The sequence below is a fragment of the Rhinoraja longicauda genome, chromosome 23, assembly GCF_053455715.1.
Source record: "Rhinoraja longicauda isolate Sanriku21f chromosome 23, sRhiLon1.1, whole genome shotgun sequence".
NCBI lineage: Eukaryota > Metazoa > Chordata > Chondrichthyes > Rajiformes > Arhynchobatidae > Rhinoraja > Rhinoraja longicauda.
In genome coordinates, this window is record NC_135975.1 from 31,787,368 (window position 1) to 31,802,488 (window position 15,121).

Consider the following 15,121-nt stretch of genomic DNA (forward strand, 5'->3'; position numbering starts at 1 on the left):
CTTTCATAGAGAAATAGGTGCAGGAGTAGGCCATTAGGCCCTTCGAGCCAGCACCGCCATTCAATATGATCATGGCTGATCATCCAAAATCAGTACCCCGTTCCTGCTTTTTCCCCGTATCGCTTGATTCCGTTAGCCCTAAGAGCTAAATCTAACTCTCTCTTGAAAAGGCACTCCCGACAAAGTGCCAACCGATGCATTCAAAGACTTGCTCCGACAAATCGCTAACCCTAACCTTAAACCCTAAACCAAACCTCCTGCTACATTCAAGACAGACGCAAAATGCTGGAGTAACCCAGGCAGCGTCTCTGGATAGAAGGAATGGGTGATGTTTCGGGTCGAGACCCTTCTTCAGACTGAGAGTCAGGGGAGAGGGAAACTAGAGGTATGAAAGGGCAAGGTGTGAAAACACAGATCAAAGGGGACGACGATCAAGGTGATGTAGAATGGATCAATGTTAGCTGAGGGGAAGCTGTTCCTCCAATTTGCGTTGGGCCTCACTCTGACAGTGGAAGAAGCCCAGGACAGAAAACCAGCAAACCAGCATCTGCACTTCCTTCCTGCACCCCGCCTACATTCCTTCCTCTAGCTTCACAACTCGCGACTCTTCAAACTGTCTGTCTCACACCTACTTTTATCTCTGGCCTTTGTTCCGACCGTCTACCTTTCAAAACCAAACTCTTGGCTGCGTCCACAGATTATCCTCCATGCTCTGTCCTGCCTAGGGTTGCCAACTGTCCCGTATTAGCCGGGACATCCCGTATTTTGGGCTAAATTGGTTTGTCCCTTACGGGACCGCCCTTGTCCCATATTAGGCCCGGGAGGCACTGTAGGCCCGGATGCTGTAGGCCCGGGTGCTGTAGGTCCAGACACTGTAGGCCCAGACACTGTAGGCCCAGACACTGCCTGGACACTGTAGGCCCGGACAGTCTAGGTCCGGAGGCCTGGGCGCTGCCTAACGGAGGATGCATAGCAACCTGCCTCCCGGCCCGGGCGGTCACCATTGGTGGAGCGGGAGCACGTGGCCGCTGGCTGGGTGAGGTCACGAGGGGCGTGGGGCGCTGACATCACCTTGTCTCTTATTTAGGAGTGAGATAGTTGGCACCCCTAGTCCTGCCTCTCCTCTCTTCCTGCTTTCCTCCCCCTCCTCCTACAATCAGACTGAAGAAGGGTCCCAATTTGAAACATCACCATGTTCTCCAGAGATGCTGCCTGACCCACTGAGTCACTGTAGTCTTCTATTTTGTATAAGGCAGCATTTGCGATGCTTTGGATAGGTGATGTTATGGATAGATTGTAGGTAGAGCATGAATCACGGAGGGGGGGGGGGAGGGGAGGGAGAGAGAGAGAGAGGGAGAGAGAGAGAGAGAGAGAGAGAGAGAGAGAGAGAGAGAGAGAGAGAGAGAGAGAGAGGATGTCAGAGAGAGAGGGAGAGACACAGAGAGAGAGAGAGAGAGAGAGAGAGAGAGAGGGGGAGGGGGGGGAGAGAGAGAGAGAGAGAGTGAGAGAGGGAGAGAGAGGGCGGGAGGGAGGGAGGGAGAGAGAGAGAGGATGTCAGGGAGGGAGAGAGAGAGAGGATGTCAGAGAGAGAGAGAGAGAGAGATTGATTCTTCAAAGTTACCAAACCCAAGGAACTGCAGATGCTGGTTTACAAAAAAAGACACAAAGTGCTGGAGAACTCAGGTTTTGTATTAATTAAACAAGTGTTATTTCAAAAATGCATCAGTCAAACATGCATAAAAAGCGAGTTGCCTGGACAAGGAATGGCAGATGCTGATTTACATTAAAAAAAGGACACAAAGTACTGGAGTAATTCAGCGGGTCAGGCAGCATCTCTGCGGAATGTGGACAGGTGGCGTTTTGGGTCGGGACCCTTCAGACTGGTTGTGGTGGGTTGGAGGAGGAAGGAGGGGTGGGAGAGGACTTGTGTCTCCTTCAACCTCTGTGTGTAATGTTCGTACGGACAGCTGAATGAGAAAGTAATCTTCTTCAGCATGACACTGGGCAGGTTGCTGAATCAGTGGGAATTTCCTGGCAAGCATGCTCTATTTCCCTCGGTTTTCCAGCTCGGTCTTGGTCGGGCCCTACTCCACAGGCCGGGTCCTGTACAGTGAGTTGCTTCCAGCCCACACACGTTTGGCTCGCTCAACCAGCAGGATGCCTTTGTCAAGCAGTTACTTGTCAAAGGTTACGGTTTTCCATTTACCAACTGTTTTTTGTGAAAAGAGGAATCAAGGGATATGGGGAGAAGGCAGGCAAGATGATCAGCCATGATGATCAGGTGGCTCAAAGGGCCAAATAGCCTCCTCCTGCACCTATCTTCTACGTTCCTGTTTCTACAAAGGGCGGCACGGTGGCGCAGCTGGTAGAGCTGCTGCCTCACGGCGTTGAAGGCCCGGGTGTGATCCTGACCTCGGGGGCTGTCTGTGTGGAGTTTGCTCGCTCGCCATGGTTTCCTCCGGGTGCTCCAGTTTCCTCCCACCTCCCAAAGACGTGCGGGTTCATAGATTTTTACCTCCCTTTTTTGGCATTATTGATTAATGCGTTTTTGAAATTATGCACAAGTTTAATTAATACTTGGTAGGTTAATTTCCCCCCGCTGTCAAATGGCCCCTATTGTGTAGGGGGATGGATGAAAAGGTGGGATAATGAAGAACTAGTGTGAACGGGTGGTCGACGGTTGGCGTGGACTCGATGGGCAGAAGGGCCTGATTCCATGCTCTATCTTTCAATCAATCATTGGTTGCTGGGGGGGAATTGAAATGTTTTCCCACACTAAAGTCAGAAATCATTTTTTTCTGCATTGCATGACTTTGGTTTTAAGTACAGGAAAAAAAAATAGGAGAGGAAATTGGGCTTGTGGTCCAAACGTGCGGCTTTTGAGATACAGCGCGGAAACAGTCCCTTCAGCCCATCGAGTCTGTGCCGCCCAGCAGTCACCCCGCACAAGAGCATTAAATTACACACCAGGGACAACTTACAATTTACCAAAGCCAATTAACCTACAAACCCGCACGTCTTTGAAATGTGTGAGGAAACCGGAGAAACCCACGCGGGAAATATGGGGGAGGAAAAAGAATTTGCAGATGCCGGTTTAAATCGAAGGTAGACACAGAATGCTGGAGTAACTCATCGGGTCAGGCAGCATCTCGGGAGAGAAGGAATGGGTGACGTTTCGGGTCACATCAGTCTGAAGAAGGGTCTCGACCCGAAACGTCGCCCATTCCTTCTCTCCCGAGATACTGCCTGACCCGATGAGTTACTCCAGCATTTTGTGTCTACCTTCGGGTAACATGGAGAACGTGCAAACTCCACACTGGCAGCACCCGAGGCCAGGATCGTACCCGGGTCTCTGGTGCTGTGAGGCAGCGTTTCTGCCGCTGCACCACTGTGCTGTCCTTATTGTATTCATTGTTTAAAATGTTCATTGAGAAAGGTCGGTCAAACCTTCTATCAGGTCGTAGGTTTTGATTTCCAGGTTCTGCCATCGCGGTGTCTCTGACTATATCTGTGTGTCACAGAGCCACACAGCATGCAAACAGGCCATTCGGCCCAATGTGATACCCAAACTAATAGTGGACGCAGCCCAGACCATCACACAAACCAACCTCCCTTCCAATGACTCCATTTACACCTCACGCTGCCTCGGCAAGGCCAGCAGCATCATCAAGGACAAGTCGCACCCCGCCCTCTCCCTCTCCTCCCCTCTCCCATCAGGCAAAAAGGTACTGAGGTGTGAATACGCACACCTCCAGATTCAGGGACAGTTTCTTCCCAGCTGTTATCAGGCAACTGGGCCATCCTACCACAACCAGAGAGCAGTCATGAACTACTCTCTACCTAATTGGTGACCCTCGGACTATCTTTGATTGGACTTTGCTGGATTTACCTTGCACTTAACATTAGTCCCTTCATCCTGCATCTGTACACTGTGAATGGCTCAATTGTAATCACGTATTATCTTTCTGCCGGCTGGTTGGCACGCAACAAAAGCTTTTCACGGTACCTCGGTACACGTGACAATGGACTAAAATAAGATCTTGTATTTATTCACAAAATGCTGGAGTAACTCAGCAGGTCAGGCAGCATCTCAGGAGGTGACATTTCTGATCGAGTCCCTTCTTTCAGACTGAGGGTCTCGATCCGAAACGTCACCCATTCCTTCTCTCCTGAGATGTTACTCCAGCAAATTTTCGGAATAAATACCTTCGATTTGTAAAAGCATCTGCAGTTATTTTCTTACAAAATAAGGTCTTGGCTTATCTGAGCACAGCTTCCATTTTGCTGCCCATGCCCTATCTTTCAATCAATCGATCGATCAATCTGCTCCGAAGCGCTGCCCCTGAGCCTTGCGCTCGTCAGCCACAACATGTCCTACCTGTAACTGGAGCTGGCCAAGTCCTGGGGTAGCAGCTGCGGCCATCGTGGTGGGGATAAGCTGGAGAGGATAGGGTTCATCTGCAAGATTGAACATTGCACGTCTTAGAACATCTTACATAAACACTCCGCCGCCCAGCTCCAAACGACACGGTCAATGACCCCTTCCCATCGCCATCCCTCACAGTCTGCGTGGATAAAAACATAGTTCCTTCCACACACACCACCAAAAATTGATTAACTCTCGCAAAACACAAAGTGCCGGAGTACGTTGGACACGTTAGAGGCAGGAAACATGTTCGCAATGTTGGGGGAGTCCAGAACAAGGGGCAACAGTTTAAGAATAAGGGGTAGGCCATTTAGAACGGAGATGAGGAAAAACTTTTTCAGTCAGAGAGTTGTAAATCTGTGGAATTCTCTGCCTCAGAAGGCAGTGGAGGCCTATTCTCTGAATGCATTCAAGAGAGAGCTAGATAGAGCTCTTAAGGATAGCGGAGTCAGGGGGTATGGGGAGAAGGCAGGAACGGGGTACTGATTGAGAATGATCAGCCATGATCACATTGAATGGCGGTGCTGGCTCGAAGGGCCGAATGGCCTCCTCCTGCACCTATTGTCTATTGTCTATAACTCAGCGGCTCAGGCAGCACAGAGTCATAGAGTGACACAGCGTGGAGACAGGCCCTTCGGCCCAACTTGCCTACGCCGACTAACATGTCCCATCTACTTTAGTCCCACCTGCCTGCATTTGGCCCATATCCGTCCAAACCTGTCCTATCCATGTACCTGTCCACATGTTACTTAAACGTTGCGATCGGCCCTGCCTCAACTACCCCCTCCGGCAGCTCGTTCCATACACCCACCACCCTTTGCGTGTAAAAGTCCCCCTCGGGTCCCTATCAAATCTTTCCTCCCCTCACCTTAAACCTATGCCCTCTGCTTCTCGATTCCCTTACTCCGGGCAAGAGCATCCACCCGATCTATTCCTCTCATGATTTTGTACACCTCTATAAGATCACCCCTCATCCTCCTGCGCTCCAAAGAATAGAGACCCAGCCCTCTCAACCTCTTCTTGTAGCTCAGGCCCTCGAGTCTTGGCAAAATCCTCTAGACTTTGATCTCTCAAAAAGAAAACTAGCGATGAATTTAATAGCATAGGCACAAGGGACTGCAGATGGAACATAGAGCATAGAACAGTGCAGCACAGGAACCAGCCCTTCGGCCTACAATCTTAGTTCCAAACATGATGCCAAGTTAATCTGTTCTTATCTGCCTGCAGATGATCCATTTCCCTCCATTCCCTGCATATCCATGTGCTTATTGTAAAATCCTATTAAACGCCACTGTCATATCAGCCACCACCAAAGAGTTGCCAACTTCCTCACTCCCAAATAAGGGACAAAGGGTGACGTCACCGCCCTGCGCCCCACGTGACCTCACCCAGCCAGCGGCCACGTGCTCCCGCTCCACCAATGGCAGCCGTCCGGGCCGGGAGGCGGGTTGCTAGACTACCTCCGTTAGGCGGCGCCCGGGCCTGCACTGTTCGGGACTACAGCGGCCCCCGGGCTACAGAGCCCGGGCCTACAGCGCCGACCGGGTCTAATATGGGACAAGTGCGGTCCCACACGGGACAAACCAATTTAGCCCAAAATACGGATGTCCTGGCTAATACGGGACAGTTGGCAACTCTACTCCACCACCACCCCTGGCAATGCATTCCAAGCCCTGACCACTCTATGTGTAAAAACACTTGCCCCACACATCTCCATTAAACCTTCCCCCTTTTATCCTATAGCTCTGCCCTCTAGAGTTGAACATTTCTACCCTGGGAAAAAAAGTTCTGACTGTCTATCTTATCTATGCCCCCCCCCCATATTTTTAATTCTTCTGACAAGTCTCCCCTCAACCTCTGCTGCTCCAGAGAAAACAATCTAAGTCTATTCAGCCTCTCTCTGTAGCTGAAACACTCTAATCCAGGAAGGATTCTGATAAACTTCTTCTGCACTCTACAAAGCCCCCATATCTGTCCTGTAATGGGGCGACCAGGACTGTACACAACACTCCAAATACCGACTAGCCAAAGCCCTGTGGAGCTACATCGTGACTTCCTGACTCTTACATTCAATGCCCCCAGCAATGAAGGCAAGGATACCATACGATGCTGGAATCTTGCGTAGAACACAAAATGCTGGCACATCTCAACGGTTCAGATGAAACGTTAGGTTGCAATGAATTTAATGATTCAATGCTTCAAGGATACTTTATTGTCACATGTACTGCTGTGCAGTGAAACACTTTGTTTCGCACACCACCAGGTAAAATCACACAGCAGACCTCATCTGGGCAGTGCACCGTGTTTCTAGCACTGACAAAGTTACAAAAATAGCATCAATTGAGAATTAAATATAAGGTAATTGTCCCTGCTATTGATCTCACGTTACCTTGTAGGCTGAATCTATAGTTGTTCAAAAATTATAATAATGTAGTCTTCCACAAGTTCACAGGTTCACAGATTATAGCAGTAGAATTAGGCCACTCGGTGCATCAAGTCTAGTCCGCCATTCAATCACGGCAGATCTGGCCCCATCGCAGAAGCGTCCACGTCGCGGGGCTGGAAACGCGAAGTGTCCTGAGCTAATTCTGCCACCACCATCATCTATTGTACAAGTGATGGCTCCCACTGACTGTCGCCGGAAGCTTGCGCCCTTTTTCAAGACGGACGATGACAGCGATGTAACATTTGAAACATGGACGATGGATACGAAAGAAGAAGATGGCAGATCTATCTTTTCATCTCAGCCCCATTCTCAAGGCTTCTCTCCATAACCCTTGACACCCGGTCTAATCAGGAATTTGTCTATCTCTGCCTTAAAAATATCCACTGACTTGGCCTCCACAGCCCTCTGTGGCAATGAGTTCCACAGATTAACTACCCTCTGACTAAAGAAGTTCCTCCTCCCTTTCTAAAAGAGCGCCCTTCAATTCTGAAGTGGAGATCTTATCGAAACGTATAAGATTATTAAGGGGTTAGACACATTAGAGGCAGAAAACGTGTTCCCAATGTTGGGGGAGTCCAGAACAAGGGGCCACAGTTTAAGAATAAGGGGTAGGCCATTTAGAACTGAGATGAGGAAAAACATTTTCAGTCAGAGAGTTGTGAATCTGTGGAATTCTCTGCCTCAGAAGGCAGTGGAGGCCAATTCTCTGAATACATTCAAGAGAGAGCTAGATAGAGCTCTTAAGGATAGCAGAGTCAGGGGGTATGGGGAGAAGGCAGGAACAGGCTACTGATTGAGAATGATCAGCCATGATCACTTTGAATGGCGGTGCTAGCTCGAAGTGCCTACTCCTGCACTTATTGTCTATTGTCTATTGAACTTTGACCTTCCTGACATAGTGGGGTCAAAGGTGAAATGTCAAAAACTGGAGGTTATCGCTTTAAAGTGGGCAGAGTTCAAAGGGGATGAGTGGGGGCATTTTTGTTTTACACAGAGAATGTGAGAATGGTGGGTGCCTGGAACACTCTGCACCGATGGTGGTCGAGGCAGGTACCACAGTGGTGTTTAAGAGGCTTTTAGATTTGCACATGGATAGTTTAGTTTAGTTTAATTTATTGTCACGTGTACCGAGGCACAGTGAAAAGCGTTTGTTGCGTGCTAACCAGTCAACGGAAAGACAATACATGATTACAATCCAGCCATTTACAGTGTACAGATGCATGATAAAAGGGACGAATGTTTTGGTGCAAAATAAAGTCCTGTAAAGTCAGATTGATGATAGTTTGAGAGTGTTCAGTCAGTCGCTAGATGCAGGAAAAATGGTCCCAATGTTGGGAAGAGTCCAGAACCAGGGGCCACAGTCTTAGAATAAAGGGGAGGCCATTTAAAACTGAGGTGAGAAGGAACTTTTTCACCCAGAGAGTTGTGAATTTGTGGAATTCTCTGCCACAGCGGGCAGTGGAAGCTAAATCACTGGATGGATTTAAGAGAGAGTTAGATAGAGCTCTAGGGATTAGTGGAATCAAGGGATATGGGAAGAAGGCAGGCACGGGTTATTGATTGTGGACGATCAGCCATGATCACAATGAATGGCGGTGCTGGCTCGAAGGGCCGAATGGCCTCCTCCTGCACCTATTTTATATGATTCTATGTTTCTAGATAGTAGCTCAGGATTGCTCTCTATTTGTTGATATACTGGTTCAGTTGCCTGATAACAGCTGGGAAGAAACTGTCCCTAAATCTGGAGTTGTGCGTTTTCTTGCCTGGGGAGAGGGGAGAAGAGGGAGTGGCCGGGGTGAGACTCATCCTTGATTATGCTGCTGGCCCTGCCGAGGCAGCGTGAAGTGTACAGGAGGTCAATGGAAGGGAAGGTTGGTTTTGTGCGATGGTCTGGGCTGCGTCCACAATTGTCTGCCATTTCTTGCGGTCTTGGATGGAACTGTTCCCAGACCAGGCTGTGATGCATCCCGATAAAATGCATGCTGTAGATTCCCTGGATATGCCGAGAATGGAGGGATATGGATCACGTGTAGGCAGGAGAGATGAGTTTGACTTGGTATCATGGATATAGTGGGCCAAAGAGTCTATTTTCTGTGCTGTACTGTTCTATGTTCTATGCATAATGTGTGTTGGGTACATTTATGAATCCATTATCCCAAATCGCCATGGTAACCAATAAATACAAGCCCAGACTGATGTGACATCTGGACCGATGGAACCATGAGCCAAGAGTCAAGAATATTTAATTATTACATTCACAGACATCAGAACATTGAAATTCTTACTTGACCTAATCCATATTATGCAAAACTTCTTTAGTTTTTAGTTTTAGAGATACTGTGTGGGAAACAGGCCCTTTGGCCCACGCCGACCAAAGATCTCCCTGTACATTAGTTCTATCCTACACACCAAGGACAATTTTACAGAGGCCAATTAACCTACAAACCAGCACGCCTTTGGAGCGTGGGAGAAAACCCACGCGGTCACCGGGAGAACGTTCAAACTCCACACAGGCAGCATCTGGTCAGGATCGAACCCAGGCCTCTGGCGCTGTGAGGCAGCAACTCAACCGCCGTGCCACTGTGCCGACGAAGCCAATCAACCTGCAAACCCGCACGTCTTTGGAATGTGGGAGGAAACCAGAGAACCCAGAGGAAACCCACGCAGTCACAGGGAGAACGTGCAAACTGCGCACACAGGCAGCGCCCAAGGTCAGGATCGAACCCGGGTGTCTGGCGCTGTGAGGCAGCGGCTCTACCGCCACGCCACCTCTGTGGACAATCCTCCAAAGCTGAACGCAACATTTTAATATAAATTAATTTACAAATGATCCTATGCCAAATAATCATAAATCCCAACGTGTGGCAATTTTACGTGGTCCAATAATTTCCCAGCGGATGGTTTAAAATATCTGCCCTGTGATTTTCCACTGATCTGTTTGATTAGATGCTCACTTCATGAACTGGTTGCTTCTTGACACATTCCCTCCCGCCCAGTTACCACTTACTGGGTGACATTTTCACACAGCAAAGTCCGTAACTGGAATGAACTGCCAGCAGAAGCTGTGGAAGCAGATACAATTATGACTTTTAAAAGACATTTGGATGGACGTACAGATAGGAAAGATTTAGTGGGTTATGGGCTAAATGCAGAATTAGCCCAAATGCCAACTTGGTTGAAAATCAGACCATAAGACATGCAGTGGAAATAGGCTTATTGGATCCACTGCGCCATTCAATCATGGCTGATCTGTTTTTCCCTCTCAACCCCACTCTCCTGCCTTCACCCCGGACAGGATGTAGAGAGCATCCTGTCCGGCAACATCACAGTCTGGTTTGGGAACAGCTCTGCCCAGGACAGGATGGCCCTGCAGAGAGTAGTGCGTTCGACAGAATGCACCATGGGAACTACACTCTGTAAGATTTGAGAAGTTTTCCCTCATTTGAAAAGCAACGCAATACCAAAGAGCTGCAGTTTGGACATTTTAAACGGGAGACTGGGGCTGATAGCGGAGAAAGGCTGCGGTCAGATTAACAAAGGATGTCACAATCTGTGGGTCCTAAAATGGCCGCAGGACCTCGTGACCAGCCACAAAAAGGTAAAAACCTTACATCCCAGTCTCGAGGTTTTCTGCAAAGCCATGGCCAGAACAAAGGATGGGTATTGGCCATGCAGAAACCTACGAAACCAGGTCGGAGTCCAGACACTGGGGCGCTGACATCAGCATACTCACAATGCCCCAAACCGACCTAAATAGTTCATCTCAGTGAGAGGGCACATAGCCCATAGAAAACTACCTGGTAGGTGATGGGAAACCAGTTAACACCCATCACCTCACAATGAAATCCCAATTTACACCGTCTGGCCATCCCCGGTATCCCGGAACATAAGGCAGATCAGAAGATAAAACCTCATACATATCTTTTGAACAAAAGGATTCCAAGATCTGGCGGGAGATAGGACGGGTCAGAAACAGTATAACTGGCCACTACTTTGGGTGAAAAAGTTAAGACGGACAGGAGGCAAGAAGCGCAGAGAAAACCGGGTTCGAAGTCTGAAGTCAAGAAGAAATACTGGAAGAAGAAGCTGAAGCTAGAAGAAAACCTGCAAGAAACGCAAGCAGGCAAGAAAACGAATGCAGGAGGAAGAAAAGACAGGCAAGAAAAACGGATGCAAGAGAGAGGAACAGGCACGCAACTCGAGGAGAAATACTGCCAAACGAACAGCCAGTAACCCCAGTAATAGCCCCATGGTGAGCATGCATTCCAAATCCTACATATCCTGGACATAGTTTAGTGGAGAGGGGAGGGTGGTTGTGAATAAACGTTGGGTGTGTACTAAAATATGTGTTGGTCAAGGTTGCGATGCGTCGTGCGTTCCCCATCTTACAGTCGTGTATGTGTCTTGCAGAACTGTGTTTAAGAATTCATAAGTAAAAGGTATTCGTGTATATGTCTTATAGAACCGTGTGTGTTTTATGATTCATAGTTATAAGTATTCGTGCGATTCGGTATGTGTTTCATAGACATGTATTATAGAACTGTATAAGTATTCATGGACAATAGTCCCAAGTGCTGAATAAAAGCCTTTTTAATTTAAACCCTGGTTTTAAAATCTGGTCTGGTTGATTTTTTTCTGCACTATAAGAGCTCCTGCATCTAAGCCCAGTGTTTAGAACCGTAAGGGGTGAGTGGGTCGAACCACTCACGGGGAACCAGTGTGCACGGCCTGGTCAAGGGATCAGAGCAAGGCACGGGGACCTTAGGTCGGGCGAAAGCTCGGCGCAGAAACCCCTTACAGATAATGGCGACCACGAAGGGACACTGGCAGCAGGATGATAGTGTACCAGAAAAAGATTTTAAAACTAGGGACATAATGGACGAGCGCATTGCGGACTATGTGTTTAGTAAGGTGAATATCACCAAACAATGGATGTGTGCGTTACTAGATGACAAGCGCCCACTGGATGCAGCGATCCGGTGGACGGCCAGTACAGCCCATAAGAAATCTGTAGAAAAGGCTGTCTGGCTGACCTGCTATAAAAAGCAGGTCCAGCTTTTGGACCGCGTGGTTGTGGCACAGGCAGCCCAGATCAGGGACCTTCAGGAGGAGGTAGAGGAGAAGGCTGCGGGTGGGAACCAGTTGATTGAGGCTCTGGACTCTTTAAACAAGGAGCGCCGGGTCGTAACCAACCGCCACAAGGCCAGGGTAGAGCTGATGGAGTGTCAGATCACTGAGGCTATGCGCAGTAAGGGCAAGCTCAGGGAGCAGTGCGCTTCCCTGAGCCACCAGCTGGAGACCCAGGAAGAGAAACTTAAGGGAGTTAGGGCAGCCTATAAAATGGTTTTGGAGGACAGGTCGGAAGGGGCCGACCACGGGGCCTGCCTGCAGGAGATAGAGGGTCTGCGGGGTGCTTTAAATAAAGCAAGCGGGCTGGTCTGTTTGATGAACCCCCCCGCGGGCCAGTCACTAACGGGTGCGAAGGTCCCGGTTCCGATCCCTAGAAAGACCATGGTGGCTTCAGCCCCCAGACTCCACAATTCCCCTAGCTACGAGGCATCCTGGAAAAGGGGTAGTGTAGGGGAAAGAGAGAGAGAGGAGCTCCCGGTAGAATACTCGGCACCGGCACCCATGTGCCCGGTCCTGGAAACCAGACGGGGACCCCCCACGGAGAATGGGGACACAGGACCCATTCAGAGCGAGATCATGGTGCCCCACAACTCCCAGCATTTAAGAGCTATGATCGGGCATGTAGCAAAATTGTCCGAATCAGGGGACCCCTCACTACATTTCAGGGAGATCGAGCAAACCGCCGCAATCAACGGTTGCGACGAGGGAGAACGGGCAAAATTGTTGCTGTCCTCCCTGGACAGCTCGATCCTCCAATGCCTCTCAGATGAGAGTAAAAGAGGGACCAGGACCTACGATCTCCTGCGGGACGAGGTCCTGGAAGTCTTGGGAGTGGGCGATGAGGGTCCATTTGCCCGATTAGAGAGGACCCTCCAGATGGAGGGAGAACCCCCAAGGGTTTTTGCGGCGCGACTGTGGTCAGTATATCAGAGCAGTTGCCCGCACGTCCCCGCGCGGGATGACCTGGCCGGGAATGGGAGAGCCCAGTGGCTCCGTTGCTTGGTGTCAAACAGCCTGGCAGCCGTCAGGAAGCAGGCGAAAGCCTGGTTTGATCCCACAAATAGCACGGAGGAGGCAGTTTTAGACCATCTCACGGTAGGGTATAGAAACACCCGGAGTACGTCTACCCGACTCGTAACAGGGAAGGTGTACGTAGCGGAGGCTACTGCACTGGCCCAAAAGGAGTGGCGACAGGAGGGTAACCCTACCGCACAGTCAAAGTGTTTTAAGTGCGGTAAGGTGGGGCACTGGCAGAAGGATTGCAGGGCCCACACCAAGGAAGATAGGGTTGGCACCACCCAGCGCACCGAGGTCCCAGTTAAGCCCGAGATCATCGAAACAATGATCGAGGTGATGCAGTCCCTCATGGCCGCCCAGGGGAAGGTGGCAGTCGCTACCGGCTCACCGGGTGCGAGGGGGGCACTGGACATTCCCCAATGACATCAGCCCACGCAGCCTGCCTATCTGTGTCCTCTCCGCTACGATGCGTGGAAGAGGCCGCTTGTGGAGATGGTAGTGGAGAGGCAAAGGGGCAGTTATCTGTTGGACACGGGGGCTTCATGCACCGTGGTCCACACAGAGGAACCCTTTGACTCTCCCCTGTCCACGGGGGTCCCTTTCGCACTGGCGGGGTTCACAGGGAAGGAACAGGCTGGCGCGCGTTCACAGCCAAGGATGAGGCAGGTCACGCAGACAGGCAAGGTTGCCTGCGTGAGGGGGGAGGACATTCTCCAGGAATGGAGGGTCTCCCGTTTTGGGAGGGATTCAGATGAGGAAGAGCCTGATCAGCTCGACCAGGGGCTGGACCCCATTACGGAGGAAGAGGAGTCGGAGGTGGACGACAGTAACGTCCCCGACTCAAGCACCAGGAAGGCGGGGGTAGCGAGCGAAGGCTCACCACCTGTAGATACAGGTAGAGTGAGGCCGGATGCCGCGGGTATACCCAGCACCAAGGGGGCAGAGCTGGATGAGGCGGGGCCAGGGTCGGCAGCTGCGGGGGGTACCCGAGCTGCGGCACGGCAGGAACCGGTCCTCAGCCAGGCTGTCCAGGGGGCAGTGCCTAAGGTGATCCTCCGTAGGTCCAGCAGGAAACCCCAACTTAGGAAGTTTTGGCCAGAGGTCAATCACGCCCCGAGGTACGGGAGCCAAGTAGGGAGGAGGGAGCTTACGTCCCGGAGGGGACCTAGCCCCCGCCAGGCAGCGACAGGCTGCGGAGGATCAAAGGTGGGAGACAGCGTGGTGCAGCCGCAGGAGACGACCCGCTGCAGCCCTGACAGGGATTAGCTGAGCCGCCCTGGGAAGGCGGCGCTGTATTATATTTTAGATAATATAAATAAGGATAGGTATTTTAGATAAGGATAAGCTATTTAAGATATTTTAGGTAATATAGATAAGGATAGGTATTTTAGATAAGGATAAGCTATTTTTGATAAGTTTTGTGGGGATAGTTAGCGTTTAAATAAAGTTGATGCGTCCAGGATGTGTGGGTGTGGGGTGCAGGCTGGGGGTCAAGAGACCAGCCCGCAGAGGCGTTTAACAAAGCCAAGCGCTCCCCAAGAGGCTGGCTATACCATTCTCCTTTATCTGTTTTCTGGAGTGGAAGGAGGCACTCGTATGGTGGATCTTTGCCACGGCGATCGGATGTGGGTGGACCTATCGGGGCCACACCAAGGACATCATCGTCTACGGCTGCTCCGGGGACACGGCTCCCATCACGACCGATGGGACTGGAAGGAGAGAAGCGGAGGAGACCGCAGTTTACTTCCATGAAGGCCGGTGGCCGGGGTGGCTGGGATCGAACTCTTCAGAGTATTCCAGCGCCCCAGGTTTTGCTTATCGGGACGCTTCATTATTGTGCCCGAGAATCAAGATCATCGCCCAAAACATCAGCGCCACCGTTGGCAAAAGGATCTGCCTGGTATGCACGGGGAAGGTCCCCGTGAGCAGGCGGTGGTGGCTGAGGAAAACGAGCAGGACAATGGCCAACTCCACTGTTGAGTGGGAGAGACTTAACAACAACACTCACAGAACTATTTCTGGGACTAAAGAACAGTTGAGTGTGTGTTGGGACAAATGGTGGGAACCGGATGAGGGGATTTATATGTGTATGTGGGGTTCAA

The 15,121-nt window shown here is 50.4% G+C and overlaps 1 protein-coding gene across 5 annotated transcripts in view; it reads right to left on the bottom strand.

Moving 5' to 3' along the window:
- The window catches only part of sox5 (SRY-box transcription factor 5), a 278,595-nt gene that overhangs the window by 82,122 nt on the left and 181,352 nt on the right, over positions 1-15,121 (bottom strand). For all 5 annotated transcript variants that reach the window (XM_078420000.1, XM_078420002.1, XM_078419999.1 and 2 more), the window contains exon 8: positions 4,379-4,458. In XM_078420000.1, coding sequence (XP_078276126.1) covers positions 4,379-4,458 — 80 coding nt within the window. The remainder of the gene's footprint in view (positions 1-4,378; positions 4,459-15,121) is intronic.